We start from the raw sequence: 22,514 nt of genomic DNA, 5'->3' as shown, positions 1-22,514 counted from the left end.
AAATAGAAAAATATTAAACCTTAAATGACCAAAATTCAAAAAAGGGGGTAGAACTCCCAAAAATTCTGAAGTACAGTGGTGCCTCGCAAGACGAAAATAATCCGTTCTGTGATTCTCTTCGTCTAGCGGTTTTTTCGTCTTGCGAAGCAAGCCCATTGATGGATTTGCGGATTAGCGCTATTAGCGGCTTTTAGCGGCTTATCAGCTTATCGGATCAGCTGATAAGCGGCTTAGCGGCTTAGAAAAAGGGGAGGGAAAACATTTTCGCAAAACATTTTCGTCTTGCGAAGCAAGCCCATAGGAGATTCGTTTTGCGAAGCACCTCCAAAACGGAAAACTCTTTCATCTAGCGAGTTTTCCGTCTTGCGAGGCATTCGTCTTGTGGGGGACCACTGTACTGTAATCCTAGCTTGACCCAGGTGAAGCAAAGCACAGCAATAAAGGATTGAGGACTCAAAGGTACAGTTTCTAATACTGAATTTACAAAAAGGGTTTGAAAACCTAAATCTCAAGTTTTAGACAAAGCCCAACTTAAAGGAAGCAAAGCACAGTAATAAAGAGTTGAGGACTCAGCTGTGAAATTTCTAGTGTTGCCTTTGCAAAAAGGTTTTTAAAAAACCTCCTCCTCCTCCTCCTTCCTCCTTCTTTGGCGATCCCTTGTAGCCGAGTAAGATTGTCTTCCATGAACACGGTTTTACCAGTGAGTCTGTAAGTGACTGTGGAGGCCAATTCTGGATCCACACGTCCTTCCACAGTGGGGACATTGGTTTCCGGGCGGGAGGTGATCATGGTGTGGATTTGCCAAGCGTGCCTTCCTCTTAGCACCTTTCTCCCTTGCGTCCTGAGTTCGAGTGTCTTCAAAGCCCATGCCACCTTTGGTAAAGGCTGTTCTCCAACTGGAGCGCTCGCAGGCCAGTGTTTCCCAGTTGTCGGTGTTTATACTACAGTTTTGGGGGTCTCATCTGGCATAGTACTGTTGACACTGGCTAGCAGCACCTACCTGTAGGGTTGTGGGAAGTGAGTATATCTTTGCCCTACCTGGAGCGTCTGGGGATGTAACCTGGGGTCTCCTGTATGCAAAACAGATTCTCTGCCAATGAGCTAAGACTGCACCCCAGCTGCTGAATCAGTGCTAGAAATTAGGCAGGTGCCAGGCACATTTTGCAACAAAAGGTTAAAAATACATTAAAACACCAGTCATTAAAATCTTCCCTAAACATTTCTGCCTTCAGATGTTTTCTAAAAGTCTGGTAGTTGTTCTCTTTGACATCTGGTGGGAGGGCGTTCTGCCTGGTTCCCTGTAACCTCACTTCTCGCGGGGAGGAAACCGCCAGAAGGCCCTCGGCGCTGGACCTCAGTCCAGGCTGAACAATGGGGGTGGAGACGCTCCTTCAGGTATACAGGACCGAGGCCACTTAGGGCTTTAAAGGTCAGCACCAACACTTTGAATTGTGCTCGGAAACGTACTGGGAGCCAATGTAGGTCTTTCAAGGTGTTATGTGGTCTCGGTGGCCGCCCCCAGTCACCAGTCTAGCTGCCACATTCTGGATTAGTTGTAGTTTCCGGGTCACCTTCAAAGGTAGTTGAGAACATATAGGGTTTTTCTTTTTCTTTTGGTCCTCTTTTTAACTAAGGAGGATCTCTGTGGTGTAGTGGTTAAGAGCGGTAGTCTCGTAATCTGGTGAACCGGGTTCGATTCCCTTCTCCTCCACCTGCAGCTGCTGGGTGACCTTGGGCTAGTCACACTTCTCTGAAATCTCTCAGCCCCACTCACCTCACAGAGTGTTTGTTGTGGGGGAGGAAGGGAAAGGAGAATGTTAGCCACTTTGAGACTCCTTAAGGGGAGTGAAAGGTGGGATATCAAATCCAAACTCCTCCTCCTCCTCCTCCTCCTCTTCTTCTTCTTCTTCTTCTTCTTCTTCAATGCTCCTCTTACAGAATTGCTTTGCATCTGGGTGCTAAATCGGCACAGAAATCCGTCTCCAGCCCCCGCCCTCTGCTTTGACGTCGATTGTACTGACTCAATAGAAGTCCGAGCATGTTTGTTTAGCACGGTTTCCCAGACTTGGGGTTTCCGTTGTTTTTTGGACTCCAACTCCCATCATCCCAAGCTAGCAAGACCCAGTGGTCAGGGACGATGATGGGAATTGTAGTCCCAAAACGGCTGGGGAGTGACCCAAGTCTGGCCTAGATGACTTTAAAAGTTTGGGGAACCCTGGTTTAAGGGAAGGGATGCAAGTCATTAGTTTCAATCCCCGGTTACTCCAGGTAAGGCTGCAAAAGACACCCCCCCTGAAATCCTGGACAGCTGCTGCCAGTCAGTGCAGGGAATGCCCAGCCCCAGAGACTGACTCTGTGCAAGGCAACTTTCTAGGTTCCTGTGGTACGTTGGGTCGGATCATTGGCCCCCTGCTCTGACTTGGAACTTGCACATGAAAAGCATGTTTCCTGCGGCGTGTGGCTTTGCCGTTCTGATCCCACCCACCCCAGCAAAATAAGAAGCTTGGCAAAAGAAAAAGGAACTTTTTTGCGGGGTGGAGGGTGGTTTAAACCTGCACTGCTGTTGGGTGGAAGAATTAGAGCCCTCTCTGAACTTAGACCTCCGGCTTAGCTGCAGAGGAGTTTTGGCGTGTTCACGAGCATTTCAGCAGTTCGGAAGCAATGAATGACGATGATGATTAATAATAAAGCACACCTGTGCTCTAGATTGAGGGACTGCGGGGATCTGATTATGGGCAGCAGTGCGGAGAAGGCAGAACTGTCACAGCGGTGGGCAATCCTTGGGCTACTCTTTGTTCAAGAGAGGGAGGGATACAGTATATGAATTATGTGCAAAGTAGATATGGAGGAAATGAGGTTTTAAGTTGTAGGAGTTTGGTTATACAGTCATACCTCGGGTTACAGACGCTTCAGGTTGCGTGTTTTTGGGTTGCGCACCGCGCCGATCCCAGAAGTTACCGGAACGGGTTACTTCTGGGTTTCGGCACTTGCGCAGAAGCACTGAATCACGCTTTGCACATGCACAGAATAATAATAATAATTTAATAATTCATTATTTTTACCCCGCCCATCCGGCTGAGTTTCCCCAGCCACTCTGGGCAACACAGAAGTGCCAAATCGCAACCTGCGCATGCACAGCCATGGCTCTGCGGGTTGCAAATGTGCCTCCCGCATGGATCATGTTCGCAACCCGAGCATCCACTGTACCTGCGTGCCTTTTCACCTGAGCAAAAGAGGCTTTTTTTAAAAAAAATGAAAAAGCAGGTGTGCTGTACTTTTAGACGAGCTCCTGTGTTTCATCAGGGCGGTTTTAGAGAGAAGCAAATTTATGGAAGGTCAGTCTTAATGGCTACTAGTAGTACTGGAGTACTGTGTCCAGTTCTGGGCACCACAATTCAAGAAGGACACTGACAAACTGGAACGTGTCCAGAGGAGGGCAACCAAAATGGTCAAAGGACTGGAAACGATGCCTTATGAGGAACGGCTAAGGGAGCTGGGCATGTTTAGCCTGGAGAAGAGGAGGTTAAGGGGTGATATGATAGCCATGTTCAAATATATAAAAGGATGTCACATAGAGGAGGGAGAAAGGTTGTTTTCTGCTGCTCCAGAGAAGCGGACACGGAGCAATGGATCCAAACTACAAGAAAGAAGATTCCACCTAAACATTAGGAAGAACTTCCTGACAGTAAGAGCTGTTCGACAGTGGAATTTGCTGCCAAGGAGTGTGGTGGAGTCTCCTACTTTGGAGGTCTTTAAGCAGAGGCTTGACAACCATATGTCAGGAGTGCTCTGATGGTGTTTCCTGCTTGGCAGGGGGTTGGACTTGATGGCCCTTGTGGTCTCTTCCAACTCGATGATTCTATGATTCTAGTCATGATGGCTGTTCTCTGCCTTGATGCTCAGAGGCAGCTATGCACTGAATCCCAGGTGCTGGAAGCCACCAGAGAGGAAAAGCTGCTCATGCGTTTGAATCCTGCTTGCAGTTTTCCCAAAAGGCATCTGGTTGGCTTTTGTGAGAATAGGATTCTGGACTAAGTGGGCCACTGCGTTCCTTTGGTGTTGAGCGGGGAGCCGAGCGGGGCTTTCCAGTTCCGCCGGGAAACACTTTCGTGTCCGCTTTGCTTTTTCCCCAGGGGCGACGTTAAGCATGAGGCCAGCCCCGATCCCGGTAGAAGAACCTGAATGGAGGCAGACTCCTCCCCCCGTCACAGCTACCTCTGGCACCTTCCGCTTACGGCGGGGAAGTCGGTTCACCTGGCGGAAGGAGTGCTTGGCCGTCATGGAAAGGTAAGGAACCCCAAAGCTCTGGGTGGACTGGGTTTGTTGCAAGTGTCAATTGTGCTAATAAAAAAAAAAAGGGGGGGGAGCATTTCTGCCTGTTCCCAATACAGTCGTGCCTTGGATCCCAAACTTCCTGGAACTCAGACGTTTTGGCTCCTGAACGCCTCAAAAGTGATTGTTCCGGTTTGCAAACGTTCTTTTGGAACCTGAACGTCCTGACGGGGCTTCCGCGGCTTCTGATTGGCTGCAGGAGCTTCCTGCAGCCAATCAGAAGCCGCGATTTGGTTTTCAAGCGTTTTGGAAGTCAAACGGACTGCCGGAACGGATTCCTTTCAGCTTCCAAGGTACGACTGTGTTATCTACACCAGCGGTTCCCAAAGGAAACCACGGAAGGTTGTAGATCGTACTGGAGGATGTTGCGATGAGCAGCCACCTGATACGCAGATAGTGGTCCTGTTGCCCAAGGAGATTTTGGGGCAGAGTTTGGGGCACCATTATTTGCTGCTGGAGCGGCTTCCTTTTTTAAATTTTCATTTATTTATTTGGTTTTTCAGATTAAAATTTTGCAATCACATATCCAACATACAACATAAAACCAAGATTCCAAAGAATCTCTTGGACTTACCGTATTTTTTGCTCTATAAGACTCACTTTTTCCCTCCTAAAAAGTAAGGGGAAATGCGTGTGCATCTTATGGAGCGAATGCAGGCTGCACAGCTATCCCAGAAGCCAGAACAGCAAGAGGGATTGCTGCTTTCGCTGCGCAGCGATCCCTCTTGCTGTTGTGGCTTCTGAGATTCAGAATATATTTTTTCTTGTTTTCCTCCTCCAAAAACTAGGTGCGTCTTGTGGTCTGGTGCGTCTTATAGGGCGAAAAATACGGTACCTGCTCCCTTTTGTGGGTCCTATTGTTAATCATTTCCTCCTGCATCTTTTATGATAATCTGAAACTTTTACCTCTCCACTGTGTCCAAAATTCACCATTAAACCACAAGTGTTATTCCAATCCTACCAGTTTACAATGGTTTTTAAGACAAATTATAATTCCCCCCCTATTCCTTATTGAAATGTTGGTCTTCTTGGTTCCTGATTCTTCCGGTCATTTTAGCCATTTCAGCATAGGCCATCAACTTGATCTGCTGGAGCTGCTTCCTAGTTGTGTACCGTTGTTGGTCAGTAGCCTTCAGACAGGGGTGTGTATTTTGTGGGGACAGGCCTCTCCCAGTTCAGGCACCTTTTCCAGACCAGGGGTTCATTCTCAAAACTTTCTCTCGCAAGGCAATGCCTGGCATTGTGTAGGTGAGGGCGTCCTGCAGATCCCGTCATCAGCAGGGCCTTAAGCGTGGTGGCACCGACCCTTTGGGATTCCCTCCCTGTTGCATACCAGACAGGCACCACCTCTGCCGTTCTTTTGACACCTGCTGAAGATCTTCCTCTCCCAGCAAGCTTCTTAAGCAGAGATCTTCGTCCCATTTGGATCTGTATATTGGAATTGCGTTCCGAGTCTTTCGAAAGGTGTTCTTACCGCTTGTTGTTTGACGCCCTGCGCCCCTTTGGGAGAAAGGGCAGGGTATTGGTTTAATAAATGAAGTAAATTCCTTCTTGAGTAACCTTTTCCAGGCGTTTGTGCCCATAGTGGGCAGGCATAGGAGCGAAAAGTGGCCACAGCAATAGGTGGGGTGCCTGCGATTTCTCCAGTGGACAACATGGGACTCTACCTTTGAAAGTGATTCAGAAACTACAACGAATTCAGAACACGGCTGCCAAACTTGTGACTGGGAGCGGCTGCTGGGACCATATATCCTAAAGGATCTTCACTGGCTCCCAGTACATTTCCGAGCACGATTCAAAGTGTTGGTGCTGACCTTGAAAGCCCTAAACGGCCTTGGTCCAGTATACCTGAAGGAGCGTCTCCACCCACATCGTTCAGCCCGGACACTGAGGTCCAGCTCTGAGGGCCTTCTGGCGGTTCCGTCACTGCGAGAAGCAAAGTTACAGGGAACCAGGCAGAGGGCCTTCTTGGTGGTGGCTCCCGCCCTACGGAACGCCCTCCCATCACATGTCAAGGAAATAAACAACTACCTGACTTTTAGAAGGCATCTGAAGGCAGCCCCGTATAGGGACATTTTTAATATTTGAAGTTTTGTTATTGTTTTGTACTCTAGCTGCCTAGAGTGGCTGGGGCAACCCAGCTAGATGAGCCGGGAATAAATAATAGAATTGTTATTAGTTGCATCACTACATTCCAACCCTACAAAAGCCAGAGGCTTCTAACACTGCCCCCCCCCCCCGAAAGAAAACACAATACCCTCCATCATCACAGTTTAAGGGCAGATTCCTGCCAGTCAAGGCAGTAGTTGCAGAGGAGGCATGGCTGGTGTGGAAAAGTCCTGAGGCCCACAGATTAGGTTTCGGTGGGTCATGTTTGGCCCTCAGCCCTCCTGTTCCCCCACCCTGGCTGATTTTGCAAGGCTGGGATCCACTGGATCCAGTGGAGAGGATGGAGCTGGGAACGGCAGGCGGCAACAAAGACTGCCTGGTCACGTTGGGCAGCCTGTTCCTTAGCTGATCACTACATCTCTGGGCGTCCTGTTCCTTTGCCCGCTCTGCATAAGTTGCATGGTGAGGGATCTGCAGCCCGCTTGTAATTCAATTCTCTTTTCTTTCGCTGCTGCTGCTTTGGAATTCCTCCCAGTGCACATTACGGGCTGCCGGGGTGCGGCTCTTGTGTTGGAGATCCAGAATCTCTCGCGTCTCTCCTCCGTCCCCTCCCTTCCCCACTTCTTAAAAACTTCTCTTGGAATATTTACGAGCTGAAGGTTAAAGAGAAGCAGCGAGCGGACGTCTGCACTCGTAGCTGCAGGGTGGGTGTGGTCTAGATAAACTGCGTTGTGAGATCTCTCTCGTGGCTGTGCAGTCTTCTACCCCATCTGCATGAACATAAGCTTGTTTGTTGCCCAACCCCCCCCCCCAAAATAAAATAGGCTAGCCTTGCCCTGGTCTCCTGAGAGAGGCCTGCTCTCTGCTTGCGAGGAGAGCCAGGAAGTCTTTTTGGGCGTAAATGGAGGTTCAGGCAGGAAGCCTCCTTGATTATTTGTGCAAATTTACGGCCTGATCCACCCCAGAAGGGACGCGGGTGGCGCTGTGGGTTAAACCACAGAAGACTCCCTGGAAAAGACCCTGATGTTGGGAAAGATGGAGGGCACAAGGAGAAGGGGATGACAGAGGACGAGATGGTGGGACAGTGTTCTCGAAGCTACCAGCATGAGTTTGACCAAACTGGGGGAGGCAGTGGAAGACAGGAGTGCCTGGCGTGCTCTGGTCCAGGGGGTCACGAAGAGGCAGACACGACTAAACGACTAAACAACAACAACAACAACAACGAGACACTAGGAAGCACCGCCAGCCTGTGACTGAGAGTGCCTCCACATCTTTGAGGACTAGAAACATGACTGGTTTGAACCTCACATTTATTTATTTTGGTTGAGCCGTTCGAAATAGAAACATACAGGTTCCATGGGGAATTCTTTGCACGTAGGATCAATGAAGAAGCCTCGCCCTGAACGCAGGGCGCAGCCGAGCTTATCTGAGATAAACAGAGCTGTCCATGGAAGCAGCACCGTCCGGAAGCAAAAGATTGCTTGCTCCCAGGCAACAGCATTCTCCCGGCATTCTCCCTGGTAGCACAGATTTGTCAGAGGCAGCAATATACCTGGGCATCGTGGAAATGAAACCTCAAGGATTTTTCTGCCTTTCCCTGTATCTGCCCATGGATCCTGCCCCCTTTCCCCTTTAATCCTTTACTGTAGTCCAGTACAAAAGAGATCATTTGATTACCTCCCTGATCAGCCACTGGCATGCTGATGGGCGCCTATTGTCTAGAAAACACAGTTGCGTCTGGGGAAAAGGCTTATCCCTGAGCCTTTGTGATCAGTTGCTTCCTCCTTCGTTTCCTACCCACCTCCTTGCCTCTGCTCCAAACTTAGCACTTCCTAGCGGCCATATAGTCAAAGCTATGGTTTTCCCAGTCGTGATGTATAGGAGTGAGAGCTGGACCATAAAGAAGGCTGATTGCCAAAGAATGGATGCTTTTGAATTATGGTGCTGGAGGAGACTCTTGAGAGTCCCATGGACTGCAAGAAGATCAAACCTCTCCATTCTGAAGGAAATCAGCCCTGAGTGCTCACTGGAAGGACAGATCCTGAAGCTGAGGCTCCAATACTTTGGCCACCTCATGAGAAGAGAAGACTCCCTGGAAAAGACCCTGATGTTGGGAAAGATGGAGGGCACAAGGAGAAGGGGACGACAGAGAATGAGATGGTTGGACGGTGTTCTTGAAGCTACTAGCATGAGTTTGATCAAACTGCGGGAGGCAGTGGAGGACAGAAGTGCCTGGCGTGCTCTGGTCCATGGGGTCACGAAGAGTCGGACACGACTAAACGACTAAACAACAACAACAACACGCAGCCATGGAAAAAAGGATTGGAATTGGGGGACTCTTACCTGCTACCCAGGGACACGTGTGGTGCTGTGGGTTAAACCACAGAGCCTAGGGCTTGCTGATCAGAAGGTCGGTGGTTCGAATCCCCGCGACAGGGTGAGCTCCCGTTGCTCAGTCCCTGCTCCTGCCAACCTAGCAGTTCAAAAGCACCTCAAAGTGCAAGTAGATAAATAGGTACCGCTCTGTCAGGAAGTTAAACGGCGTTTCCGTGCGCTGCTCTGGTTCGCCAGAAGCGGCTTAGTCATGCTGGCCACATGACCCGGAAGCTGTACGCCGGCTCCCTTGGCCAATAAAGTGACATGAGCACCGCAACCCCTGAGTCGGCCACGACTGGACCTAATGGTCAGTGGTCCCTTTACCTTTACCTTACCTGCTACCCACCTGTGGCCTGAGTGTCCCTCCCTCCCTTCCTGCAGTTCATGGAATCGGTGTGATGTCTCGCTGGGTGGGATGTCTTGGTGGCACCAGTAGAACGCTGAGAAACAGTACAGTTTCTGCGAGGGAAGTGAAAGGTCAAGTTTGTGGAGAAAAGCTTCACATGCATTTAGAGAAAGGGCAGAGAAGAACGGCAACAGAAAGTATTGGAGTATGCAGAAATAGCAAGGCTAACTGGAAGAATCCGACAGCAGGAACGATGAGAAATTCCAAAAAGAATGGTCCAAATTTATGGTATACTTAGAGAAAACTGTACATAAATAAAGACACTCACAGGCCTGAAATAAAACTCATAACCTTTATTGTAAACATTTGGTTAGACCACAAGATGTAATGCTGTGATATAATAAGGAATGTATGTTTAAAGTACAATACAAAAAATTATTAAGGAATTATAGACATTGATAGAATGTATATGTAGTAATCACGCTTAAGTAAGAGCAATGTAGAGAAGCCATAAGAGGAGTGGAGGTAAGTTAATTCAGATAAGATATAGATTGAAAGGAGAATAATATTGTTAAGCTGTATTGTGTTTAAGATATTTGGAAAAAATTAATAATTTTTTTTTGCGGGGGGGGGGGGGAAGAGAGAAAAGGCAGAGAAAGTTGCACTAGCAGGGATAGCTTCAGGAGCGAATTGATATCTGGCAAGCTCAAGGGTGGCAATTTCCTTTTCCCCCACAACAAAAGTTTCTCAGAAGGCTGTGTTTTGTTTCCAGGGTTGGTGGAGAAGGGGTTGGGGGAGTCCTAAAAGCAAACGGCCCTTTCCTTTTTTCCGCAGCTACTTCAATGAGAATCAGTATCCCGATGAGGCCAAGAGGGAAGAAATTGCAAATGCCTGTAATGCGGTGATTCAGAAACCAGGTAGGGAAAGAGGGGTTTGTGTGTCTGCGTGTGGTTAACACTCCCCCCCCAAAAAAATCCTCGGTACCCCGTGCGAAATATATGTTGACTCAGCTTGTTGGGGGGGGGGTGTTTTTTAATGCAGGGAAGAAACTGTCCGACTTGGAGCGAGTCACTTCTCTCAAAGTGTACAACTGGTTCGCCAACCGAAGGAAGGAAATCAAGAGGAGAGCAAACATTGGTAATGTATCACAAGCGCCTTAAGCAACTGCCCATGAGTAATAATAATAATAATAATTTATTATTTATTATTTATACCCCCACCCATCTGGCTGGGCTCCCCAACCACTGGGCAGCTTCCAACAAAATATTAAAATACAGTAATGCATCCAACATTAAAAGCTTCCCGAAACAGGGCTGCCTTCAGATGTCTTCTAAAAGCCTGGTAGTTGTTTATCTCTTTGACATCTGGTGGGAGGGCGTTCCACAGGGCAGGCGCCACCACCGAGAAGGCCCTCTGCCTGGTTCCCTGTAACTTGGCTTCTCGCAGTGAGGGAACCGCCAGAAGGCCCTCGGCGCTGGACCTCAGTGTCCGGGCCGTTTAGAAATGGGATTTGATTTGGCTTTCTTTAAGGGGAATGTGGGAGCGTCATGAGGACATTTTGAACGTGGAATCTAGGGGGCTTGGTCAAAACCGATGGCCCATTCCCCCTGCCCCATGGAGATATTATATAGGCTGAAGTTCAGATGTCTCCAAAGCGGTTGGTGTTTGGAGACCTAAAGGCTTGAGAGCTTTCAAATTATGTGCTCCGGGAAAACTTCACCTTGCTCTTCCTCCTTTGAAAACATCCGTAGTGGCAGGCGAGATTCCTTCACCTGCAACCCGGAGGAGTGAGGGAGCGTTAGGTATTTATTATTATTAAGTTCATTAAAAATTATACAACTGTGGATTGTTTTTTTTAAAAAAGCCCTCACAGCAGTTTGCAAAGAAAGGCAAAACAAGAAAACAATAACAAAAATGAACAGCAATAGTTTACAACTTTCAAAGAGTTCATCTAATAACAGCAGACTTAAAAGCAACTTAGAACTCGCACCAGCGTTCTAGATACCTGGACAGGGTTGTCTAAACAAGGACGTTTTTAGCAGGGGCCGAAAAGAGCTCAGTGAAGGCCTTGCCGGCCTGATCTCAAGTGGCAGGGAGTTCCGAAGTGTAGGCGCTGCCACACTAAACAATCAAGTTCTTGACAAATGCAGAACGGACATTCTTGTGGCACCTTATAGCAATGCCAGTTCCACCAATTTTATGTGTTCAAGTGGATACATGTGGGGGAAGGTGATCTCATAGGTAAGCTGATCCCAGTTTCTAACGGCTTTATGTACTAATATATAATTATACCTTGAACCTGAACTTAGGTATGTGAAACAGTGAGCTGTTGGTTCACTCGCGATGCCTGGCAAGCCTCTGAGTCCAAATATTTGTTTATTTCCCACTTTTCTCCCTGACAGGGACTCAAGGTAGCTTACAGATAAAATAAGAATGGTTAAAAACGTATGGGGAAAATCATTAATAAAAACAATTAAAGGTTGATAGAATTAAAACCATATAAACTGTATATAAACGATATAAATATATATATTATATTATCTTTATATAAACTCTTTATATAAACTACATATAAATATATATTAAAACATACAGAGGAGGTGCAGGTTGCGTATGGATAAATTTAATGATATTTGGAATCCATTTGTGAAAGGTATAATGCGAATAATTTTATTGGAATAATGGTATTAGTTATATACCCATATACTCTATATTGTTTCAACATTTCGCTTTTTGCTTTTCTTTCACACTACTCCCTCACTGTTTACTTTTAGTAAAAATATAAATATTAAAAAGCAAACAAACGTACAGATAATTACAATAAAAGCAACCCATTTTTCATTAAAAGCAGTTAGTTTTCGAAAGCCTGTCGGGATCGGAAGGTCTTCACCTGCCCCTGGAAGGAGGAGGTCTAACTTCTCTAGGCAGGGAGTTCCATAGTCCTTTGGGCGCACCGATAAGGCCCTCTCCCTCATCCATAACAAGCGAGCCAGAGTTGGTGGCGGGACTGAGAGAATAGAGAAGGGACTCCTGTAAAGATCTCAGAGGCCAGGAAGGTTCGTACGTATGAGGGAATACAGTCCTCCAGGTTGCTTGGACCTAAGGGGTGAAGGGCTTTCTACTCTTCCCAAGGATCAGGCAAGTGACTGTGGGAAAATGTTCCCTGCAGGTAGGCTGTTTTGGAGCTGCGGCCATGCAGAACAGTTCCGTCTACAGGAACAAAATAAATGCCTTTAAATGCCCCTCCACGCCATTCAGTTGGCATTCTGGGTATTTTATGCACCCTTCACCGCCACCAGAATTTTATCTCGCACCATCCGAGGGTTTGAAACGCTTCAGGCACCGCAGAGGAGAAAAACAACACCTTTTTAAAAACGACGTGCTCAAAAGAGTAGCTCTTAAGCACAACGGCCATTCATGTAAAATGCACGCTGGCTCAGTAACTCTAAGCCAAACCGTGGCTTAGCGTGACAGGAGAAATGTGCAGGTGGTTTTGCTGACGCACTTCACCGAGCTCAGGTTTGCCTTAATGTGCTGTCCAGACCCGGGTTCATAGTTTAGCTCTTCTCCAAACCATGGTTTCATGTGGCGCAGAAGCAAAGTGCTGCTCCAAACCATGGTTTCATGTGGCACAGAAGCAAAGTGCTCAGGGAAGAGGAGTGAAGCAGCCGCAACCTCTGCTCTGGAGAGCTCATTCACATTTCGCTCATTCACATTCGTTCACGGTAAGCCAGTGAACGAGGGCTGTACCAACTGTGTCTGTGCAGCTAATTCCAGAAATCAGTTTGCATTTGCTTGAGATTGCTCCAGAATGAATGAATTCCATAGAATATTCTTTTTTTCCTCGCTGTACAAAGTTTCCCTTCTGTAATGCAAGCTTTTCCTCTTTGAATATATCCTGGTGCCTTGGCTTGGTCATAAAGGGTTTGAGGGAACCCCAGAGGACATCCAGCCCAACCCCAGCCCTCGGTGCAGGCTGCAGCATCCAACCCCCTGCAGTGCATGGTCTCAGTAGGCCCCCCCAGATGTAGAAATCTCTCTGGACTTTTGGTCCTCTTCATGGCGGAGGAGGGAGGGAGGAAAGGAAGCAGCTGCCTTATAAGACCAGATGATCTGCTACCGGGCTATACAAGCTTTCTCCTAAGGAAGGACGTAAATAGAAAGCCACATGGAAGTCTTCCTTTTCTGCAACGAAGGGGGAGAGCCACCTCTGTTAGGAAAGGCAGAAGTGTTTGAGCCTTCTTAGTTGTTTTGTTTTGTTTTTTTTAAGATAGCAAGGTGCCCATTATCTGAGCAAAGACCCCAGCTCAGAACTGCTTCTGCGTTTTTGGGAAAATTGGCGTTCTTCAACCACATTAACCCGCCCTTCCTGAACAGCCTAGCAACACGCATTAAGAGGGGCTTGCACCGTACAGTGGTACCTCTGGATGCGCACGGGATCCGTTCTGGAGCCCCGTTCGCATCCTGAAGCGAATGCAACCCACGTCTGCCTGTGCACAGGTTGTGATTTGCCGCTTCTGCGCATGCGCGTGACGTCATTTTGAGCGTCTGCGCATGCGCGAGTGGTGAAACCCGGAAGTGACGCATTACTTCCGGGTCGCCGCGGAGCGCAACCCGAAAATGCTCAACCCAAAGTTGCTTCAACCAGAGATATGACTGTATTGAAATGAAGATGAAAATGGGACCCCTCCCATGGTGTGCCTGTGTTGTAAGAACCATCAAGCCACAGTAGTAATAAATAAATGCGGGAACATTCGCAGGCATAAGGAAAGAGAGGGAGGGAGAGAGGGAATGTATGAATGCTGCTTTTTAGCAGTCAAGTCTAGTTTTCCACCCTTCTTGGCGAAAGGGCCTTTTAGGTTTGAAGCCTGTTAGGTGGGGATTTTGTGTGTGTGCCCATTGCACTTCCACAACCAGGTAGAAAAAAAGTGTGAAAGTGGACGCATTATTTGGCTTCCTGAGAACTGCTGCTCTCGTTTGAAAGGCGAGTCGCTAGCCCTTATGACTGAAAAGATAGCGCCTGCCGAAATCTCAGGAGTCGGAGAAGTGGCTGCATAAGATTATCAGTAGTAATTTTGCGCAATAGCAAAATAAAATTTAAAAATGCAGAATGAAACACTATGCAGATGTTCATGACAAACCTGCAAAGCAGGCAAGCTGGCCCAGTTTCTTGTTTTGCCGAATCTGGGTCGTCTCGGTTGCAGGAACTTTTAACTATTTATTTATTTTTTTAGCGTGGGGTACACACAGCTCTGGTTGTCTATTTGTGGTTCTTACAAGAAACAACGTGCCCCGTTTTTGTGTGTGGGAGGGTCCCCATTCTTCATCTTCATCCTTGCCGGTAACCCTTGCAGCAGATAATTTAGGGATCCATTTGCTTTTTTCGAAGAAGCAGCAATCCTGGAGAGTCATGGCATAGATGTTCAAAGTCCCGGAGGCCACTCCAACAGTGATGACATAGACGGCAATGACTATTCGGAGCAGGTAAGTATCCGAGGCGAGACAGGTGGCTCCCAACCCCGGGCGGCACGTCTCTCCCACCAGTGGCTGCCGATCCTCATTTGGGGTGGGGGTGGGAAGGTGGCTGTGGGGGGGGTGGTCCTGGCCTCCCTCCTCCGCTTCCCGGATTAACCCTCCCAGCTTTTTGTGCTCTGTCGCACAACGGGGGAAAGGCGGGGAAAGCCCTTCGCCGGACCAGCCTTCACCCACATGGATTTATTGTCACACAACAGGACACTTGGCAAGTACGCAATGGGGAGGAGGAGGGCCGATGTTCAGAGGGAGGCAGAGAAGCAGAGAAGTTAGAAGAAGACAGGAGGATCTGCTCAAAACAAGCAAGTTAACGCTCCGTTTGCAAAAAATAAATAAATACAAGGGCATGATTTGAGACTCCCAAATTCTGCACCGCCACGCATCGTAACCCTGTGGTCTTGTTTGCTCCCGTGTGCCCTTGTAACCAGAGCTGTGTGTATCCTACGAAATCCATCCTTGTGTTATTGTTATTTTTTTTTATTTTAAAAAACAAAAAGGCAACAAATATTTCCAGTGCTTGTCGTTCCTAGTCAGTGGGAGGGAGAAGCCTGGAAACGGCAGTCAATAAAGTTTCGGAAACCAGAGGGTTGCGCGCATGGTCGCGTTTTGGGTTGTTGTTTTTTCTCCGAACAGCCCATGGAGGGAAGGACAGGTGTCACCCGTTTGATTTGACAGAGTGACGGCCGCTCTCTTGTTTTCCATCGCCAGGCAGCCATCCCCCTGCCCTCTAATTCCATTGGCTGCATAGCCCTGGCTTCTCATCCGCCTCCCTCCACCCCTCTGCTCCTTGCCAGCGAATTACAAGTTCCTCTGACAGCACAAAACCTGGGAACAAAATCCGCCAGGATGCAATCCAGGTCAAGACCCACGTATTTGCATAATTCTCAAGGCGCGTTTCTGAGCGCCTAGGCTTTTGAATGCCACATTAGGTGTGGAACACACAGCCCTGCTTATAGCACAAAAATATACAAAGTTGTTTCTCCCTCCCCTTTCCCCCTCCCAGTGCAAGGAATGCAAAGAGATACATGCATGCTCCTCTCTCCCAGGAATGAATGCATTGATCGCGACTTAGTAGTATGGAAGCTCGATGCGCAATAAGGGAACCCCTCCCAGTCCACCCTCTCACGATGTTCTGCGGGGTGACCAAAGGCTATTCAGTCCATTGCTAAAGAATCATAGAATTGTAGAGGTGGAAGGGACCCCAAGGGCTATCTAGTCCAACCCCCTTAAAATGCAGGAAAGCATCCCTGACAGATGGCCAGCCAACCTCTGCTTAAAACCCTCCAAGGATGGAGAGTCCCCAATCTCCCGAGGGAGACCGTTGCACCGTTAAACAGCTCTTACCGACAGAAAGTTCTTCCTAATGTTTTGTCGGAATTTCCTTTCTTGAAGACGTTGGTTGGAGTCCTCCCTCCGGAGCAGGGGGAAACCAGCTTGTTACCTCTTCCATGGGCCTTTGGAGATTTGAAGACGCCCATCATTTCTCCTCTCGCCCTCCTCCGGGGTAAACATCCCCAATGCCTTCCACCCACACTTCATCAGGCTTGGTGTCCTCACCCTTGGTCGGTCTCGGTTGCCCTTATAGAATCATAGAATCATAGAGTTGGAAGAGACCACAAGGGCCATCGAGTCCAACCCCCTGCCAAGCAGGAAACACCACCAGAGCACTCCTGACATATGGTTGTCAAGCCTCTGCTTAAAGACCTCCAAAGAAGGAGACTCCACCACACTCCTTGGCAGCAAATTCCACCGTCGAACAGCTCTTACTGTCAGGAAGTTCTTCCTAATGTTTAGGTGGAATCTTCTTTCTTGTAGTTTGGATCCATTGCTCCGTGTCCGCTTCTCTGGAGCAGCAGAAAACAACCTTTCTCCCTCCTCTATGTGACATCCTTTTATATATTTGAACATGGCTATCATATCACCCCTTAACCTCCTCTTCTCCGCACACATTCCTGAAAGCGTAGAGGGGCCAGGAATCAGCTGCTCCTTCACCCCCATGCATAATTGCAATCCCTTCCGTCTTCCTCTGCCCTGTGCTGAGGAAAGACTTTGGGTTTCTGAGCGCATGAGGCTCCCGCAATGGCCCACTTCTCTCACCAGGCAAATGCAGAGCATCGCCAGTTCCCTCTTACTCAGGAGTCTGTCCTGGCGGAGCTTTTCGCGGGGTCCACTTTTATGCAAGGCTTTTCTCCAGCTGTGGAATTGGGTGGTCTGTAAAGCTATAACTTCATGATTCAGTGACGCTGGGCCTTCAGTCTGTGACTGTGGCTGTGAGCATTTGGAATTGTGGTCAACTTTGGTAAAGAGGCCACTGAATTGCTTCGCCGCACACGTATTTAAGTTGATAATTCCTCACTGAGCTTACTGCAAGCTGCCCAGGGCCTTGCCATAATAATAATAATAATAATAATAATAATAATAATAATAATAATAATAATAATTTGTTATTTATACCCCGCCCACTCTGGGCAGCTTCCAACAAAATATTAAAATACAATAGTCTATTAAACATTAAAAGCTTCCCTAAAGAGGGCTGCCTTCAGATGTCTTCTAAAAGTCTGGTAGTTGTTTTCATCTTTGGCATCTGGTGGGAGGGCGTTCCACAGGGTGGGTACCACTACTGAGAAGGCCCTCTGCCTGGTTCCCTGTAATTTGGCTTCTCGTAGTGAGGGAACCGCCAGAAGGCCCTCGGAGCTGGACCTCAGTGTCCGGGCTGAACAATGGGGGTGGAGATGCTCCTTCAGGTATACTGTTTAGGGCTTTCAAGGTCAGTGCCAACACTTTGAATTGTGCTTGGAAATGTACTGGGAGCCAATGTAGGTTTTTCAGGACTGGTATTATATGGTATTGGTGGCCACTCCCAGTCACCAGTCTAGCTGCCGCATTCTGGATTAGTTGTAGTTTCTGGGTCACCTTCAAAGGTAGCCCCACATAGAGTGCATTGCAGTAGTCCAAGCGGGAGATAACCAGAGCATGCACCACTCTGGCGAGACAGTCTGCTGGCAGGGAGGGTCTCAGCCAGCGTACCAGATGGAGCTGGTAAACAGCTGCCCTGGACACAGAATTGACCTGCGCCTCCATGGACAGTTGTGAGTTCAAAATGACTCCCAGGCTGCGCACCTGGTCCTTCAGGGGCACAGTTACCCCATTCAGGACCAGGGAGTCCTCCACATGTATTAAGGCAGCTTCCCAAGGGTCATCAAGAAGAAAAATAAAGGGGGCGGACCTTTTGATTTCCTTTGCACTATCAGTCGCTTTGTCTCTTTCCCTTGTTCTTACCAGGAAAGATCATCAAGGCAAACTCTTGCATAGGGGACGACTGAGAGTCCGCACCTGAACTAGGCAAGCCAATGGTCATATTTTCAGGTTGCCCAGTATCCCCCTTCCCACTGCTGGATAAACTGGCCACCAATGGTAGGGTTGGAAAGGGACCTTGAAGATCGTCTTGCCTGAGGCAGGAATTTGCAGCTGTCCCAGACGGGACCTGCAACCTTGACATTATCAGCACCATGCTGTAACCAGCTGAGCTTTCTGCTATGAGGGTCCTTTAACTTAAGGCTTTTTTAGGAGAGTCCCACCAGAGGCACCAAGATGGAGGCTCTCGCGCCTCGGATGATGATGGTGATATTAAATTTCTATACCGCCATTCACCCATAGATCTCGGGGCGTTCCACAACATAAAAATACAAGGTGAAAAAAACACAAAATGCATAATAAAAACAAGAACAAAGCAAAAACGAGAACAAATACCGCCCCCCAGCCCTAAAAACATTTAAAAGCGGAATAGGATGTTAATCAGCCCAGTGCCTGGTTGCAGACAAACGTTCTTGCCTGGCGCCTAAAGGCATATAATGAAGGCGCCATATTTCACCGTGGTCATTTTTAGCTGAAAAAGTTACTCAAAAGTTTTAAGAAGTAACGCAAAAGAATATACTGCTGGATGGGGAGAATAGTTTTTCTTCTAAATTCTTTCTTCGCTGAGGGAGGTGAAAATCTGAGCTTTTGCACCTTCTTTTTCCTTAAAAAACAAAGCTTTCTCTGCAGTTAAAAAATGCTTTCTTGGGTGTGTTATATCCAACATTCTGTTCAGATTTCCCACGCCCCAACTCATCTGGGGATCTTGTATGAAGGGCGATCAAAAAGTAGCAAAATGATCCCATGCACGTCCCACTTTCCAGCTATGTTTTTAGTTTTCTTATTGTCATTGTGGATCATTTTTAAAATGGTGTTCTGATTTAGTTGTGTGCTGCCCTGGGCTGCTGTTTGGGAGGAGGAATGACACAGAAATGAAAGAATAACTAGGTAGTGCTTCAGGTTTCCTCTGAGGCTCTTTACAAATATGAAGGCGACGATTTTAATTTTTCGTCTGTATTTTTTGAGTGAAAAGAATGGCATTGTGCAGATAAAAAGAACCCAGTCAATACAGTGCATTGAATATCGCCATGCTTAGTTACAGGGACGTTAAAGGCCAGAACGTTTTAATCTCACATCACGTGCATGTTCCAGCACCTATGTGCATTCACTGCTTTCTCAGATGTGAAAAACGCCCCCGCAAATTACTTCCTTAGAAAAAGCAGAAGCTGCTTCGTCTCCTCTTTGTTAAGGTTATTTTTGTGTTTTTTAAATAAAGCCATGGATATGATTGTCTTTAGATCAGCTTTCCTAGCCTGGCACTCCAGACTACACAATTTGGACTACAGTTCCCATCAGCCCCAGCCAGCCTAGCTGCACTCCCATTGGCCACAGAATCCTTTCTGTTGTGCTGCCTGGGGCTGATGGGAACTGTAGTGCAAAGCAGCTGGAGGGCAGCTTGGGCAAAATAATTAATAATAATAATAATAATAATAATAATAATAATAATAATAATAATATTTATTAATTATTTATACCCTGCCCATCTGGCTGGGTTTTCCCAGCCACTCTGGACAACCTCCAACAGAATATTAATAATAAATTTTAAAAACTGATAAAACATCAAACATTTAAAACTTTCCTAAACAAGGCTGCCTTCAGATGTCTTCTAAAAGTCAGATAGTTCTTTATTTCCTTGACATCTGTTGGGAGGGTGTTCCACAGGGCAGACGCCACTACTGAGAAGGCCCTCTGCCTGGTTCCCTGTAACCTCACTTCTCGCAGGGAGGGAATCACCAGAAGGCCCTCAGAGCTGGACCTCAGAGCTGGACCCAGCTGGACATCGGGCTGAACGATGGGGGTGGTGACGCTCCTTCAGGTATACTGTTTAGGGCTTTCAAGGTCAGCACCAACACTTTGAATTGTGCTCGGAAATGTATTGGGAGCCAATGTAGGTCTTTCAAGACCGGTGTTTTATGGTCTCAGCGGCCGCTCCCAGTCACCAGTCTAGCTGCTGCATTCTGGATTAGTTGCAGTTTCCAGGTCACCTTCAAAGGTAGCCCCACGTAGAGCGCATTGCAGTAGTCCAAGCGGGAGATAACCAGAGCATGCACCACTCTGGCGAGACAGTCCGCGGGCAGGTAGGGTCTCATCCTGCGTACCAGATGGAGCTGATAAACAGCTGCCCTGGACACAGAATTGACCTGTGCCTGCATGGACAGCTGTGAGTCCAGAATGACTCCCAGGCTGCGCACCTGGTCCTTCAGGGGCACAGTTACCCCATTCAGGACCAGGGAGTCCTCCACACCTACCTGTCTTCTGTCCCCCAAGAACAGTACTTGAGTTATGTGGTTTAAGCAATTGGCATTTCACTATGTACACAAAGAAACACAGAACTGGCATGAATCAGAAAGTGTGGAGGCAGTGCCAGAAGCATGTAGAGCAGGGAGACTTGCAGAGGTAGTTTCAATAAAGGAAAGAAACTGGTGTTCCCCATGGATTGGTTTAAATTTTGTCTTGTCCTACCCTTTCCCCCCACTTAATTTACAATTAAGTGTTTTAAATTTGTTGTTAGCCGACCTGAGCCCGGTTTTTGAGGCGGGAAGGGCGGGGTATAAATAAAATTATTATTATTATTATTATTATTATTATTATTATTATTATTATTATTATTTGCTGTGTCCAAAGAACTAAGCACACAGTGTGTAGCATTATTTAAGTTTTCTCCCCCCCCCTCACATCAAGGCATTCAAGTTAAATTAGGCTGAGAGCTGAGAACTTGTCTCAGTCATACAGAAGAAGAAGAAGAGTTTGGATTTGATATCCCGCTTTATCACTACCCAAAGGAGTCTCAAAGCGGCTCACATTCTCCTTTCCCTTCCTCCCCCACAACAAACACTCTGTGAGGTGAGTGGGGCTGAGGGACTTCAAAGAAGTGTGACTGGCCCAAGGTCACCCAGCAGCTGCATGTGGAGGAGCCGGGAATCGAACCCGGTTCACCATATTACGAGACTACCGCTCTTAACCACTACACCACACTAGCTCTCCACTACAGGGAGCTTCCTGGCCTCAGTGAGGACTTGATCCTTGAATATATACAATAAAAACACAGCTCATGCGTTCCTACCTCCCACTGAACCTGTCTGCTGGGAGGGGTTTATGATCCAAATAAAATAAATAAGGAAATAACATCCTCCCCTTCTCTCTTGATTCAGTTATAAGCATTACAAATCTTAATGCCACCTTGACTTGTATTTTGCCCCAAAGCTGCAGAAATAATTTTTCAGAGCTGCTCAATGTCACTATCCCCCCAAAATACATTTCTTCCCGTATTATTTGCCCCCGCCCCATTTTCTTCCTGAGAACGGGTTGAAGCGTAATGTTTTATTTTGATTTGCGAGTGTATTCAGATGCCAATGTCGATGTGTGTCTTGAGCTCTGAGCGACACATGGATAAAACATCCATCCTTGGGACACTGAAAGAGAAGGCAAAACGTTCCCGCAGAGAGAGGGGGGGGGGAGAGAGGAACACATAAGCATGTATTTTATTCATACGCACGTCAACACCCTTTCCACAAACAAGCTTCTATATCTGTCTTCTGCGGCTGAAATTAAAAAAAAGAGAGTGTTAGATCACTTCCAGGAATGCAAAGCCTTCACTCTCTGCAGAGTTCTAAAAATGCCTTGTTTGCGCACTTCTTCCTTCCTTCCTTCCTTGTCTTTTTTTTTAATAAAAAAAACCCCTGAAATATTTGGCCAGATGTGAAATGTATGTGCGCTTGTGCAGATAAGCGCACCAGTCTCTACCACTGAGATTATGGACGGGGTCTTCGATTGTACAAATTCAGAGGTCTTGCAGAATCGCTTTTTTTTCTAAGACCCTCGCCAAGAGCCCCGAAGAGTCAAGCGTTTGGGCCCAGCTGTCATCACTAGCTAGGATGGCCTTTCTGGTTGCCCGTGAGCTTGGCCTTGCTAAACTGATAAATAGCGCCGAAATCCCATGGCAAAACTGCAGAGACATTCCTAATCTCTGCCTGCGTAAACAGTGGACGTCTGCCCCTTTGCTCTGATTTTCATACTGCCGTCCCGCCTGCAGATTTTCAGGTTTCTGCTCGCGGAATTTAAGATTGCAGAATTTAAGATTGCGGAATTTGGGCGGGGACAGACGGGAAGGAGAGAGGCTAGCTTTCCCAAAACTTCCCTTTGTGGTTTTCATGCCTCTTCATAATTCCCCGCAGGACACGAAAGGGTGGCAGGTTGCTCCTTCCGCCTAGTCTCTTTCCTTTCCGTCTTCATTTCGGAAGGGACCCTCCAGGGGCATGTAGCGCAAGGGAACAAAGGAACCGCCTTCTCAGAAATAATAATATTATTATTTGTACCCCGCCCATCTGTCTGGGCTTCCCCAGCCACTCTGGGCTGCTTCCAACAAAGATCAAAAATACATTAAAATATCACATGTTAAAAACTT

General features: G+C 47.5%; 1 protein-coding gene across 8 annotated transcripts in view; it reads left to right on the top strand.

Annotated features, from left to right (window-relative positions):
* Positions 1–22,514, top strand: part of HMBOX1 (homeobox containing 1) — a 144,022-nt gene that overhangs the window by 105,834 nt on the left and 15,674 nt on the right. For 3 of the 8 annotated variants that reach the window (XR_014523569.1, XR_014523575.1, XM_083494639.1), the window contains exons 6-10: positions 4,134–4,287; positions 9,998–10,080; positions 10,205–10,300; positions 14,553–14,647; positions 14,896–14,997. Coding sequence is in view for 1 of the 8 variants with exons in the window: in XM_083494639.1 (XP_083350765.1) it covers positions 4,134–4,287; positions 9,998–10,080; positions 10,205–10,300; positions 14,553–14,647; positions 14,896–14,997 (530 nt within the window). In the remaining 7 variants the exon portion in view is untranslated. The remainder of the gene's footprint in view (positions 1–4,133; positions 4,288–9,997; positions 10,081–10,204; positions 10,301–14,552; positions 14,648–14,895; positions 14,998–22,514) is intronic. The other 5 variants (XR_014523571.1, XR_014523573.1, XR_014523570.1 and 2 more) reach the window with 5 other exon arrangements.

Source organism: Podarcis liolepis (assembly GCF_965112155.1).
Source record: "Podarcis liolepis genome assembly, chromosome: 3".
Classification (NCBI taxonomy): domain Eukaryota; kingdom Metazoa; phylum Chordata; class Lepidosauria; order Squamata; family Lacertidae; genus Podarcis; species Podarcis liolepis.
The sequence above is the reverse complement of the archived record's forward strand: the minus strand, read 5'-3'. Positions and strand labels throughout refer to the sequence as shown.